The 15,333-nt window shown below is 37.5% G+C and overlaps 1 protein-coding gene across 1 annotated transcript; it reads left to right on the plus strand.

Annotated features, from left to right (window-relative positions):
• The first annotated feature begins 990 nt into the window (after nt 1–990).
• On the plus strand, nt 991–13,621 carry LOC146462203 (uncharacterized). The gene is made up of 9 exons (XM_085085790.1): nt 991–1,408; nt 4,951–5,231; nt 6,492–6,577; nt 7,329–7,377; nt 8,305–8,541; nt 9,323–9,544; nt 10,224–10,379; nt 10,869–11,054; nt 12,003–13,621. The coding sequence occupies exons 1-9, from the start codon at nt 1,108–1,110 to the stop codon at nt 12,156–12,158; spliced, it is 1,674 nt and encodes a 557-aa protein (XP_084941916.1). The 5' UTR covers nt 991–1,107; the 3' UTR covers nt 12,159–13,621.
• The last annotated feature ends 1,712 nt before the right edge of the window (nt 13,622–15,333 follow it).

Genomic DNA, 15,333 nt, shown 5'->3' on the forward strand with positions numbered 1-15,333 from the left:
GTGCTGGAAAGTCATTAGGGGCAGCCATGATTCACATTTGTGGCATTAATTTATTCATTTATTGTTATTATTTTTTTGATCATTATTTTTTATTTCTGTATTATTTTAATAATTGCATGTATACAAACCTGTACTGGTTAGCTCTCCTCCAATTTCTTCATGGAAGTGAGAGGCACCACTAAAAACAGACCACCAGCCTTAAATGGAAGTGTATCGTTACTCTATAAAGTATTGGTTTAATCATGTTTTATGTCTAGCTGTGTAAGGTACAGCTTTACTGACACTCACTTGTCAACTGATAACGCCATGTCCAATCGATCGCACAGAAAACTAGTGTAAACAGAGAAATAGACGAATTTTCCACGAGTGTGACAAATTACCGCGAAATGAAAACAATTTTGCCGCCAAAACTTACATATCTCTTAGTTACCAGCTTCCCAACGAACGATCGCACTTTTTTCATGCCCAGTTTCTTCGTTAGTTTCCGCGGGCCCAAAAAGTGGGCGTAAAATGAAAATCGATTTCGTTTTACGCCCACCAGAAAAATGTCTTCTGAGCTTTGAACTGTACTCAAGGAATGGTGACACTATAAAAGTTCGAGACATATTTTTTAAAGGTAGTAGAGGTTGGGTTTCCTTTGAAAGGGGCTCGATACACTAAAGACTATAAAAATGTTCGGAGGCGATTTGAGAAGTATTCTTCACAAGGTTATCCGCACTTTAATTGATCTCAGCTTATTAAAGTTACATTTCGCTAATGATGTCTGGTGTCTCAGTGTAAAAACAGGTAAGAACAACGTCTTGAGAAGCCGTGGAAACACGCGAAAGCGATCGCGAATTTACCGGAAGTAATGTTGTGTTACTCTACTTGACTTGCTAGTTACCAGTCTATCACGGTAACTGTCCGCCATCTTGAAGTGGGCGTAAAAAAAACACAATTGCCCGGCCCGGGAGAAACCCCATAGCAGGGAATCGTGAGGAATGGTACATGAAGGCCTATTGAGGAGACCCCTAAGGGGAAGGAATGTGGAAACTGAAATGTAGTTAGCCATGATATCTTGAGGCGATTGTTTTCAAAGCTTAATGCCGGGATTTCAAGGCGACAAACATGTCCAAATCGCTGGCAGACCTATGCATGTTCTGCATCGCAAAAAATCTTCAAAATATCAATCGTGTGGGGACCTTCTTATCCAAAAATGACAACGAAGTTCTACTGGAATTGCTTTGTGATCATGACATGTTTACGGCAAGCAATCTGCCGCATATAACTTACCATCTTCTCTCATCTCGGCTCGAAAACATTGCTTTTCGTTACAGTCGTCAAGTGAATGACACCCTGCTACAGAACGTGGCTCACTGCGGTTGTAAACTCAAGTCTTTCATACTTAAGGATTGCCCCCAGGTGTCAGGTGAGGTTAATTCATTGGAATCCTATAAACCCGACGATACCAGTCAATGATAGATCAATAATAAATATAATCATGCAATGATGATCAGTAGTAATCAAATTAATTAATTGATTAATATTGGAAATTAATAAAAATCGAATCTGGATGTTAAGTGATTTTCGATTTTCATTGATTTCCTTTGATAATTTTTCATTGATTTTGATTGCTATGGTAAATTAAAATCTGTTGTTTTTTAGACCCCGTTCACACGTATCCAGATATTTTTGAATCCGCAACTTTTTCTTTCCGGATACGAACAAATCCGCGTCCACACGTTATGTGATCAGAGTGTATTCAAATCGAATTCGCCCGTCCACACGTATTCGCATTTACTCTGGATTTACTCTAGCACCTAGGACTACTTGCATAACAACATCTACCGGGGCACGCGTTACTGTTGTCTTGCCTTCAATATATGGTCGTAGCTCATTAGCTAATTCATAAAGGGAGCCCTGCTCCTCTGGAAATTCTCCCGCCATTCCTCTGCGATCACGATCTGATTGACAAAATTGTCCCAGCAGGGGCTGGTTCGTCCAGGTCTAACCCAGAATCATCAAGGACGGCATAGCTTTCCTGTTCGTTTAAGTTGTTTCTGCTGGCCGTTTTGTTCGGTAGACAACGTAAAGAGCTTGCAGATGTCAAGCCGCCTTCTGGCATAACCTATGTCAGCATTTAGTAGAGCGACATTTAGCTGCATACAAGCTAAAAGACTGGAAATAAGCCCAAGGAGCACAAAAGCTATTTGCCTTCGATCGGCGGCCATAATTAAATTTGCGCGGTAAACACTGGCGCCAATTTTGCGATGTCATCGTATCAGAAAATATCCGGATTCGACCGTCCACACGTATCTGAAATGTTATCAGATTCAAAAATTTCCACTCTGGAGAGCGGATTTCAAAAATTTCTGGATTTGCTTGCGAATTCACCGGATGCGTGTGGACAATAGCTGTATCTGGAAAGAAAAAGTTGTGGATTCAAAAATATCCAGATACGTGTGGACGGGGTCTTACACACATCACATGATTTACAAAATATTCCCATTAAAGTTTAACTTTTCTGATGTATGATAAAAAGTAAAGTACAAAAGAAACAACAGTAATGGCAACATTTTGTTGTGTTTGCTGTATTGGCAACAGGCATGTCAGAACTACTTTAAATACCTTAGATGTTTTTTTGTCAGCAATGATGGAATGTTCATCATAGAGAGGTCAGTATGATATTAATAATAGAGTGTTTAAGCATGATGTTATACGTGAGCTCACGTTTGTTTGCTTTTCTCAATTTCTTAGATAAATCAATCAGAAAAGCTGAAAAAATCACACGTTCATGAGTACCCAAACCTGCTCATTTCCATGTACAAAAAGCAGACAGCATACTTTAATAAATTCTCGCTATTCACAAGAAAAATGCCATTCTGGCAGAATCCCTGCCAGCAGATTAAATTAAATTATTTTTTAATGTCAAGGTGTTCTTTATAAATTAACACTTGATAATTTTAGGTATGATTTTATTCGTAACTTGGATTTTAGATAGAATACACGGCTCAATGGAAGAGCATATCTTATTTATATATGTGAATTGATACCATGTTTAAAGAAGGTGCCTACTAATACAGAAGTATTTTTGCACAGTTTATGACTATGCAGGGAAAGCAGATTTTAGCAAGGGCTATTGAAATCCAAAAAGAAAATTGGGGGTAACCACGCAATTTTCAGAGATAATTAAGCAACAATTATTCTAAAAAGCAGAAAAATATAAAGCAATGTATGGCATTTTTTCCCCAAAATAATTGAAACTCTATTATCTCTGAAAAATGCATTGTTACCCCAAATTTTCTTTTTGGATACCAAGAGTACTTGCTAAGTTCTGCTTTCTGCACATATTAACCGCGCAAAAAATACGTCTGTATTGGTAGGCGCCACCCATAGAAAACCCGAGTATCTCGAGATGTGTATAACGTATGCGCAATAACAAAAGTAGGCACTGTCCTTAAATAAAGCTATGACTGACTGACTGACCCGACATACATAATCTCTGAATGAAATATAAACTTTCTCTGGGGCTGTTACAATAAAAAATTTATTAAGTGTCCCACTACGACAGATTTTACAAAAAGCTAATTCAGCTAAAACATTTTAGAATCAAAGTTTTAACCCTGTGATTTTAAAAATCAGCAATTTTGATAATCCTAAGAAACTGGAACAGGAAGAAAATATTTGTCCATCCTATCGTGAAGGTTATTGTTTAGACATAGTGCTGTTTAATCAAGTAGATGCCTTTAAAGCCAGAATCATGCAAATACAGACCTTGTTATTCTGTTACTGATACTGGCTCAAAACAGAGCTGCTGTGTATTTATGAATGTGAATGTATGAAATTCATATAATTGTTTGATTTGGGAATGAATGAATGAATAAGTGAGAGACATTCAAACCAGAATCAAGACTTTCAGGTTGTTCTCATTTTCATAAAATGTTATTCCCATTTCATGGGGCAAAAAGAATCTTTTTTCTTTTTACCCATTTAACTCCCCCTCCCATGCCCATTTGTGAGCCTATCTGCTACCCCTGGCACATATAAGCCCACATATATACAGTAGTTTTTTTAAGTTAACAAGGAACCAAACAAGTTTAAAGCTGTGTTTCTTTCCTAAAAAAAATTGACAGTGGCCTCCAGTAATATGCAGATTATTGTTTACAGATTTGTGTAAAACCCATGAGACTTGTCCAGATGAAGACAGGACAGGAGTGTCGTGTTTTTCATAAAGTCATAAATTAATCATTGTGTAATTTGCTTTTTCATGCACCTTTGCTTTCAGCTGTGTATTCAAAGCGAATTACCATGTGATTACTATTCTTTTCACAAACATATGTACCATTGGAACTAATTTCAACAAATGAATTTCAACTTGCAGTCACACTAAATAGTCTCATTGTTGATTATACTTGGGGTAGACCTGAGCATTGTTTACTAATATTATAGACAGATTTAATAAAACAACCATTTTAAGGACATGAGAGGACCGACAACAAGCTAAAATTCTTTGATTGTTTATGCTACATTATTAATGGGTTGGCCAACAAAAGTGCTATCACATGGTTCAGTTGCCAAAATGTATGTGTTCAGTGTGTGAAACAGGCTTAACAAAGCCATTTCAGAAGGAATCTGGTGTCACTTATAGTAACTCACTTGTTTCCAAAATCAGTTATTAAAATTGTCTCAAGGAAAGTGTGACATTGTAGAATGTAGTAACATTTACTTATTATTAGTGTATAATTTTGTGATTACAGACACCAATCACATAACATCATGTCACATCACATGATATGACAAGCCAAAGATCGTCTGTACGTAGGAGGCTAATCATGTTCTGGAGATGTCTAAGTTTTATAGTTAGGTGTTGACTATAGTAATCAGCCTAATTTATACCAGTAGTTAAAAAATTTGTGATAATTTTGACATAATTTGAATGTCTTGATCATTGTTGTTGTTGTTGTTTCTTAGATAAGGGGTTGTCTTCCCTTCTTAAGACTCAAACAGAGTTGGAACTTTTTCACCTCAAATTGGGCTCCACTCACATCAACCTAACTGACAAGTGTTTGACAACGCTGCACTCTCTAAAATTAACATCAGTTAAACTTGAAAGTCTTGACCAAGTCACCAACAATGGAATTATCACCTTGGCCAAGAACTGCCCCAGTATCTGTGAACTAATGGTCCCACGATGCAATTTACTTACTGATGGCTGCTTTCAAACTGTTACAACACTTTTAAAAGGAGGATTGGTGAGTTGGCATTATTTTGTGTTTTTTCTTATGATTCAAAAATAAATTTGATACAACCAAAACCATGTCCCCAGAATTTTCTCGGTGTTGCTTTTCAAGGTGGGGGTGGGAGAAAGTCTTGGTGAGGGCCTGATTACATGGAAAAAGAAATTTCAGAAACCTTGGACGTTTTTTATCATGTGATCTTGCTACAAAAATGGAACCTAAACTTTGGCATGCATTTCCAACCTTATTCCAGGGTTTTTTTTTTCCATATTTATTATGGCAAGGTCACAAGAAAACATTTCTATCATTTTTTGGAGATTTTTTACCAAATGACCTAGCTGCTAGCCTTAACAGAAGTTTCTCCCAACCTGCTGCCAGCCTTTTTGCTGCCGTGTATGCTACAGAAGGGATGATCAGTATTCCCCTGTCATCAGTTGAGCACCAACCTCACTGTGATTGCAAGATGTTAGACTCAATATCAGCTATCAGGGTGGTGGATACTGATGATTGTGACTTTCAGCACTCCTCAGCTGCCTTCTTTCCCATCTTCTTGGTAGTTACCAACCTATCTCCACCCCTGCCAAGGCCCATATTGATAGCAGTTGTATATAAACTGAGGTGGTTACCCTGTCCCCTGTCTTAATACATCTTCATTGGTTGCCTGTTTCATACCGGATCATGTTTAAGCATGTTCTATTTGTTTATAAATCATTGAATGGTCTTTGCCGGCAATATCTAATGGAACTCCTCGAACATCGGAAATCAACTCCGTCTCTTTGCTTGAACTCTCAAGACCGACTAATGCAGCCAACTTGTAAAACCAAGACATATGGGGCTTTCTCTGTTTGCACCCCAAAGCTTTGGAACACTGTTCCTTTGGAAATACGACGTTCCAGTACACTTTTATTATTTAAGAAAAAAACTCAAGACTTTCCTTTTTATCAAATTTATTGAGAGTAACTCTTTATCATATTTTTAAATTTTAGATTCTAGTTTTTTTTAGGTATTTTGCTAGTCTTAGTTTTCTAAGTTATTATTAGGGTAAATGTTTTTCGTTAAGCGCCTCAGACAAATAATGAATGCATGCGCTATATAAATGAACTATTATTATTATTTTTATTTATTATTTTTTATATAATTATATATAATGCCAGATACATTCTCACCTATTAATATTACATCACAACTGTCGCATTGCATAGCGCCAGCCTTGCAGTAGTACTAATATAATTATGGCTAAAATGATATTATCATTGGAAATTTTCCATATAACAGGAAGTGTTAGATATCTCTGGTATACATCTGCTGACTGATTTAAGCCTTGTGGCTATTGGTTCAGGCAACTGTCCCCGCCTCAGAGAGTAAGTAAACTTATTTACTGGAACTGTTACCTTAATTGTCTTTGTACTTGGTGGCACGCAAGGCCTCAGAATTATTAGTGGAGCTGCTGGATAACCTACATGTAACTGAGCAAAAAAGCATTTTCTCATTGTCAATTTTAAAAATAACATTTTTTGTAAATAAATGCAATTTAACGGAGTTAACAACAAAGAGCGCAAGTGTTGCTCCATAACCAGCGGTTTATCTTTGGGCGCATGCGCCAGAAGTCCACGTGCTCACAGTATATTCAATGTTCTTGCTGCATAGGCCTAGCAAGTGTTTGCATAGCGGTTTTGTCGGAAGCTTCTGTTTCTCCCCCTCCCTTCCCCCCTCTGTCTCTTCCACTGTTTTATCAGTGTGAGGGGTGGCTGTGTTCCCTTGAGGGCCTGGGGGCTTGTGGCTGGTTTGCCAGGATTTGCCAGCCATGGGAGCGGTCTCAATCTAGGAGCTGGCTGCCAATAGAGCAAGCTCATGGATATCACAGGCACCCAACTTCCACTTCGTGATGCTGTTTTTAATGTTTATTGAATTATTCGCTTTGATGTACATGTTGTAAAGAGTAAAGAAGCTCTACTAATGGCTTACTCTTATAGCCTTTTTTCAGAATTAAATTTTTTTTCAGAAATGAAATAATATTTAGTAATTATTGTGTAAGTATAAGGTCTGTCTTTGAATTAGAGGCCTTTACTGTTGTAATGAGGGTTGATAACCAAACTGTCTGTCCCCACACAGACTCAAACTTGATGGATGCACCATGATTTCTGGACTAGGCCTAAAGCAGGTAGTTATAAATTCTTATTTTTTAATGGCCAACATGCTAAAGTAACAGGAGCAAATTATTAGGTTATGTGGAGCCTGTATCGTATGGTGTGTGACCAATCATCAGTATTATACTGCACTTGATGTGCTTCAAATGGTATAAAAGTAGGGAACTATCAGGCCATGTTGGTGGAGGACATTAACCCTTGATCTACCAGAATTAATGCATTTTTGTTTTGGATGGGCTTTATTTAGTTATTTTGTTAAGGGTCTACTGGTATAAAAGTCAAACCCACTCTTTGCATGTAACAAATATAAAAACATGCTATGGAAATGTTACCTGCAAAAAATTTGCTTTAGTTGCTGTAAATTGGATACATTTTTTGCATTGTCCACTAAACAAAGGGCCGAATTAATGCATATGGTGGCAAGATAAAGACAATGTGCCGTATAATTCACTAATGGCAGATGCATGGGAAAAAACTGGCACAAGGCATCAAAACAGGCATGTTAGGATAAACAAAAAATAATTTTCCTGGGAGTGCAAGCTCACTGAGAGACTATCCTGCGATAATTTGTGATTGCTACATGATGGAAACCGATAAACACTAGAACTTGATGAACTCGTTCGGAATAAGTGATCAGAAAACTTTGCTATTTAGAAACTCTGTAGTTATATCCGCTGATTACTCTCACTGTTAGCTTGTACTCTCTAAAAAAATGTTTTTTGTTTATCCTAAAACGCCTTGCTTTGGTGTCCCCCATTTGTGAATACGGTGTATAAATAAAATATTTACAAAAAAAAAAATAAAAATAAATGGAAAGTACAAGAATATTATAGGGCTACAAATATTTAGATTGTTTGCTTTTTTTTTAGGGGAGGAGGGGAGGGTTGTTTATGTGGTGTACCTTCTTGGTTTACACTGAGTGTTGTTTTTAACTGCCTTAGGTTACTCAAGGTTGTCCTCAGTTGGCAAATCTTGATATCAGTTACTGCTACAGAATTTTAAAAGAAGGCACTTCAACAGTTGGAGCTAATGCATTCCCCACAAATCTGACAGATCTGACTTTACATGGAGTACAAATGTCCGCAGAATTACTAACTGAGCTTGTGGATAAACTAACATATATAAAAGTATTGACTTTATGTGGAATGATGGCAGTGGATGATGACACACTGGATAATGTGAGTAAATTAAGTTTTAAAATGAGTACAAAAGGAGTTCTTACTTTGTGTTTGTTGTACTACGTACTGCAGATAATTCACTTTTAGTTTGTCAAATTTCGATCATTACTTAAAATAATTGTTCCTGCAAATTTTAAATACTTTCAGACAACTTCAAGGGAAAAGAATTTATTTGTACGATTATTTTAGAATTTATTGTTTAAACCTTACATTAAACACTACTTACAATACATATACATGTAAAAATAAAGGTAAAAATAATACAAAATTTCACAGTGCGATAAATCTCATTTGGTATCAGTCATATAAAGCAGTCAGATCAAGACATTAACACTGAAAATTTCCATTTCTATCTCCTATCGCAAAATGTAAATGTGCAATCAACTTTAAAGAACCAAGATAATGTGTGAGTGAAAGGCTAAGGGTAAAAAAGGAAACTAAAATTTTACAATAAATTTCATTCAGGGTTGAAATCTATCACCAAAAACGTAAATACTGAAAATTTTTGGATACGCATAGCAATAAACACTGAGTACCGCAGCGCTTAAGACTCTGTAATTTCCATTTTTAACAATTTTAGATACTTAAAAGCACTAAAATGACATAGTGCAGACTGTAGAGTGTTGTGTAGCTAGATTGATCACATATGCTACATGTATGTATCTTCATCTGAAATGTCAGCCGTCTTCTCCCCCAGTTACAGAGATGGCTGACATTTCAGACTATCTGACTATCTAGGCTACATATGCCACTCATTAATGAGTTTTTTTTTTTCATACAGATTTGTTTGGCTGTTGGTCGAACCTTGACATCTTTGGATCTGAGTGGTTGCTCCATTTTAACAGATGTTGGTCTTTCGTCCATTGGCAAACATTGTAGAGTCATTGAATCTCTTAAAGTGTCTTTCTGCCCAAACATCACTGGCCAGAAGTTAAAACCACTTTTTATGTGCCCAAAGAGAGGCCCAGATTTTAAAGTATTTGTGGCTAATGGATGTAAAATGGTCAGTTAATTTTAGTGTTTGTTATTTGTTAATTTTGTTGGGAAGGTTATTTAGACATGCATGGTTCAGACTAAGCAGGGATGTTAGAGGAACTGTTGATTCAAATGCCATACCCAAATCTACAATCCTAGCCAGACAATTGGGAATACATCCCCAAAACGTTAGACTCAAGTCTTGCACTCCCCACTCCCTTCATCCAAAGTTGCAGATTCCAAGCACTCGCCCCCCCCCCCCCCCCTGAATTATTGACCTAACTATATAGAACACCATGTAAAGAAGTACCGGTAATCAAAATGGCAGAAAATTTAATGGTGAAAAATGTCAGTCACATTTGCAAGTCACATTTACTCCCCTCCAAACACACACATACAGCTGTACATACATATGCATCTGAGCATCCTCTTGTGACACATTTGCCCTCCCCTCTCACATAAACCTACATGAACATGAACCTTCATCCATCCTTAGGCTTCATGAATTCTTGTTAAGTAGTTTATTTTCACAGGTGTAACCTCTCCCCATCCCCCTGAAGGGTGGGTATCTAATTTTTAGTTCATTAATGAGGCAACCAATAGCCAGCCATAGGATTTTTTTTTTTTTATGTCTATTATTTCTTTTTAGGAATTGTTTGGGATAATATAATTTGCTCATCCTTCTAAGGCATATATATTTTTTTCAGTTTTCAGTTGATGTGATAGCTGAAATAGCAGCGCATTGTCCGTCTCTGAATACTTTACGTCTAGCAGGAATGAAAGAAGTTGATGATCAGTTGTTAACAGCAGTTGCTGAAAACTGTTGCCAGCTTTCCTGTGTTAGCATTAAAGGATGTGGCTTGGTAAATATAATTATTCTAGTACAAAATATACCACTCAATTTTTTCTATCATGTAAAGTGTCCACCCCATCGTCTCTATAAATGATGCACCACTTGTCAATACAGTCACTATACTGTGTTCTGGCCAGTTTTTTCCTGGTGATCTGTGCTTATTGGTTGAGATAATCTGGGTTGCTGAGTTTATTTTAAACCACCCATAACTTTCAGTTTCATTTGTTCACAAATTCGTATCCATCGACTTTTCAGGAGACTCATATTAACAAATTAAAGGTTTAATCAATAATTATTATGAAACTGCTTTTCTTGTGGCAAGTGTCCTTTGATTATGCAAACAGCAAAATTTTTCTTTATTTCACAACCTCATCGAAAAAAAGAAAAAAGAAACAACAAGAAGAAATAAAGGAAAATAATTAGGCCCACAAATCACGTATTGTTGTGTAATGTGCTATGCTTGTTTTGTTGCTGTAACAATGGATAATGATTTGATCAGGTTTCAGATGTAGGAGTTTGTGAATTAGCACGCATGTGTCCATTGGAGGAGGTTGTGGTTTCTGGTGTGTCAAGTCTGACGGATCGCTCTGTTTTTGCACTTGCCAACTGTTGTACTTCAACGCTAAAAGAACTGTATGCATCAGGATGTTCTATGATTACTCAGGCAGCCATTAATTACCTTCAGGTATGATTTAATGTTCCACGTGTTGTACATGCCAATAGTTAATTATTTTAATGGTGTTGAGGTTTAGTAGCACACTATACTCGTATATTCTTAAAGTTTTCGGTAGTGAACAAGCAATTCCCGGCGTTTTATTTTGGGAAGATACATTTTTGGTCGTGTTCATATAGTCTCTACAGCATGCCTGCAAGGGAACATGTCTTGAAAAATGAAACCAAAGTTAACTATAAATTAAAACTGGATAATCTAGCTTTCTATATGATTCTTGGTTTGCCATAATAAAGTTATAAAATAATAAAATTTAGAAAACTTGCTGATTGACAAGAGACTGGTTATAAAGAAAATGAGGACTTGCTTAACAAAATGGGATATAATTACAGTCAGCTATCTGTAATGCGGGGCCCCTCCCGGATTAACTCTTTAAAGAGAGTTTAGTTGCAGACAAGCAACTAAAATTCGGCCTGGATATTGCCCAAGCATGTCCTATGCTATAATTTTTCTGATCCAAGTTACCATCTAATAGTATTTTGAGTAGCCATTACTTCGGTGGCGCGCAACATGAAGCGTTACATAGGTTTTTCCGGTATTTGGTTCATTGGAAGCCTGGGATTCTGGAATTTGAAGAAAAGGTTTTAAGGTTGTATAGTTTTATGCGCTTGGGTTCGGAAAATGTCATTTTAAAGAACTGAGTTCCTGTACGTCCGGTGCACGCAAACTCAAATAATGACTGCAAAGGAGTCTTTGACCAGCCCCCTCTCAGAAGTGACGAAAAAACAGAAAACAAACACTCAACAACTATTGTAGAAATCTTTTTTGCCCCCATATAAAACCGACTTTCAGGGTAGTTAATAATGACTAAGATAACTCAGAGGTGCTCAACAGTAAGCAGGTCAATGTTGTTTACACTTGTTTCAGGTAATGGTATTAAATAAAATATCCTGCTCTTTGTAGGACTGCTGTTTGAAAAGAATATTTGTTGAACACCGCACACCAAATGTTGATCCTGATCAGCTGATGGCCAAGAATCTGGACACAGGAGAGTTTTGTAGGGCCGACCTTTTGCCTTCAGGTCCTGTAGTACAGGATCCAGACTGGCTAACATACTGAACCAGCTAGCTTGTCATGCATGCGCTGTGTTAGATTTCTCATAATAAAGCTATCATGATTTCCCGCTCCTGGTAATCCCAATGACTCCTGTATTTATAGGGAGTTACCCTTAGTTATGGTTTCATTCACTCAGAATCTTTTCAAAGTCGCAATCTCCACCTATAGCTAAGCCCATGCTGTTTGCAGTGAACGAGGGTTTGTTGTGTCAGGACTCGGTGATGTTACATGTGAGTTTCAAATTTAAAGACGAGACAGTTTTTTTCAACGTGGTGAACTGAGCCATGTGCCAAGTCGTTATAGAGTATGAGATAGTAAAACTGATCTTAGTGCTTTCGCTTTAAATGTAAAGGGTAAGGAAGGCCAATTTACACATACTGATTTATCGATCCGATTAGTAGGTTCATTCGCTCTTGGTATAGCGAGGAGTGAAAACGGCCTGATTACAAAAAACTCTAGCGCACTCAATGTCTTTTTCAAATTGGTCAATCGGTACGTGTGAATTAGCCTTGAGATCCAGAAGATGTATCACATTTTACTGGTGGCCGGTTTAACCTAAATGAGTCCACAGCATAAAGTACTACTAAGTTACTGAAGTATTAACTTTCGTATAGAATAACATTTGTGAATTTGCTTCACAATTTTCTGAACTTGAGCAAATCAAGAACAGCGAATGATAGCCGGTAATACATGTTAAAAGAAATCTGGAGTGCATAGTACGGTGAAATCTGTGTGGAGGTTGACATGCTAGGAAATAACTACTCATTTTATGGTCGAATTTCTTTCACCATTGTCTTCGTAGCCATGCAATCGTGTCAGAAACATCTTGTTCTTTACCCAGCACTGAAATAGGTTGTAAAAATCGACCTCTTGTGATGTAATTCGTAACGAGCAGAGCTCAATGTAGTTTTCCCTCTAAGGGATATGTGTAATCGTTTTGTTCATTGGGGTGCTTGCCATTAAGGCAAAATTTTCGGTTTAACCGATTAAAATGCAAATGGAACGCGCGGATAAACCGGTAATTTTCGAATTCCTTTTTAGGTACTCTACATGTTTGGAACGCCATTCCATTTGCACAAAATTGTCATTTCGATTTTGTTGGTTTTGTGCCCCATCGCGAAGCGTTTTGAACTGCCAATGAAATTGGAAGTTTGGAATCGAAGAGGACGCTCTTGGTCGGGACTGCAGAAATCCCGAAAGAGCCATTTAGCATAATCTTCGGAATTATGAACAGAACATTTTGGTCAAATGGAAAACGCCCCTTGTCTCAATGACAACAGTAATGAAGCCAGAACTCTCCCTGTACGTTTCCATATGCGTTGTAATGAACCGTCATCAGTAGATAGCACTAATTTTTCCCAAAGAATAAGTAGAGTCCCGCTAGTTTTGCCAACAAAATAGGAGTGCCTTGAACAGTCTAAATATTTTAGCAGAATGTAGAATAAATAAAATCATCAATTTTTGAACTTGGATGTACATTTGTCACTTTTCAGGCAGTGTCAATCCAATAATTATGAGCGGCTGTTTTCAGAAAGCTCTGATAAACCGTTAGAAGATACTTGTGGAATATATAATACAGATCACCGAAATACCCCCTCTCTCCCCTCTTTTCCCCCCTTTGACTTTTGCTAGTAGATGAAACAATCTATATCCAGACAGAAAACCATCGATAACTAATGAAAAAGTAATCTTGGCAATAACAGCTTGCATAGCGGTGAAGCAATCTCGTTCTGAGACTGTGGACAACTAGATTTCATGAAAGGACAACCGAGAATAAGCTGACCAATGGTTCAGGATATCTTACGCTTCGATGGTCAATTCAGGGGACAGAATAGAACGTTTTGCAACAATGATTCAAGAAAAAGTTGATATTGTTTGATTTATCATTTAGGTATCGAATTATTAAGTGAAAAAATGATGATTGTCGAATGACAACGTTACCGCTTGTATAGGACGATAATGCAACATACTGTTAAGTGAGGCGGGTAGCAAAAATTAGTTTGGACCAATACCTTGATAACGATATAATTTCCTCAAATTGCCGTTCACGTAACGTGGAAATTGGGAATTGCATCAAAATGAATACATAATCGTCAAAACCAATATAACTGACTTTCTTTCTGAGGGTAAGGCTTTAAGAAATGGTATACTTTACAAAGTTGTGTATATCTTGGGTACTGGTTGGTGCGTGTTGTTATGCAAACATCAGCAAGATACTCGACGGGTTTCTCATCTCGTGCGATAATGAGCAACTGGACATTTGGTGAGCTCGATGTAGTAATGTCAAAAATAAGGAAAAATGACACTGCTTCTTTCATCCCCGACTCATCTTCAATAAAATTGATAAACAAGAAAAATAAGATGGGGTCTTAGTTTTCATAATTACGAAAGCTTATTACGAAAACTAAAACCCCACCGGAAAAGTGACATATAAAAAAAAAGTGTCTTAGGTCTTAGGCCTGTTCCAGCCTGCGAGCAAGCTCCCTTGGAGAGCTTGCTCGCACGGGCTAGGCCTGTTCCAAAGGTCGTGCTACTGTCGTGCCGAACTTAAATCAATTTGACCCGGCAGTATCATGGCAGTGGTTTCAAACGTCGAATTTAATTCAGTCGCGCCAAATTTTAAAATATAGAAATGCGTAGAACGAGCAAATTAACCCAAAATACATTAAAATAATTTATGAATTTAGTTCGGCACGAAACCAAGTCGCGCTAGCCTGCTGCCGTTTGGCGCGAGAGGGCCTGCCGTGCTACTTCCGTGCTAAATAGTCGTGCCGAACTTAATTTAGCCTGCCGAACTAAATGGTTTCCACTGAGGTCGTGCTACTGCCGTGTTCAGAAGTCGAGTTAATAGGCCTTATCACGGTTTTCGACGCCATTTTGACGAGTAGGCAAACAGGCTAGAAATAACAGTGTTTGTATGGAAATCCGATGTCAAATAATTTTCATAAAACATCGCTTCTGAAAAATTCATGAATTGGAAACTTTTGGGACTAGGAAAAGGATTTTAAAAAAAATTTGGAGGGATGTAGCTGTGCCAGAAAGCGTCCAGTCGTGTTTTGAACTTTTCATACATTTGTCTGTTAGCGAACCAGCCGTGAACTGCTCTAAAAATAGCTCGCGGGGAAAAAAATACAGGGAAATGTATGGAAAGTTCAAAACACGACTGGACGCTTTCTGG

The sequence above is a fragment of the Pavona decussata genome, unplaced genomic scaffold, assembly GCF_977016875.1.
Source record: "Pavona decussata unplaced genomic scaffold, jaPavDecu1.1 SCAFFOLD_190, whole genome shotgun sequence".
Lineage (NCBI taxonomy): Eukaryota > Metazoa > Cnidaria > Anthozoa > Scleractinia > Agariciidae > Pavona > Pavona decussata.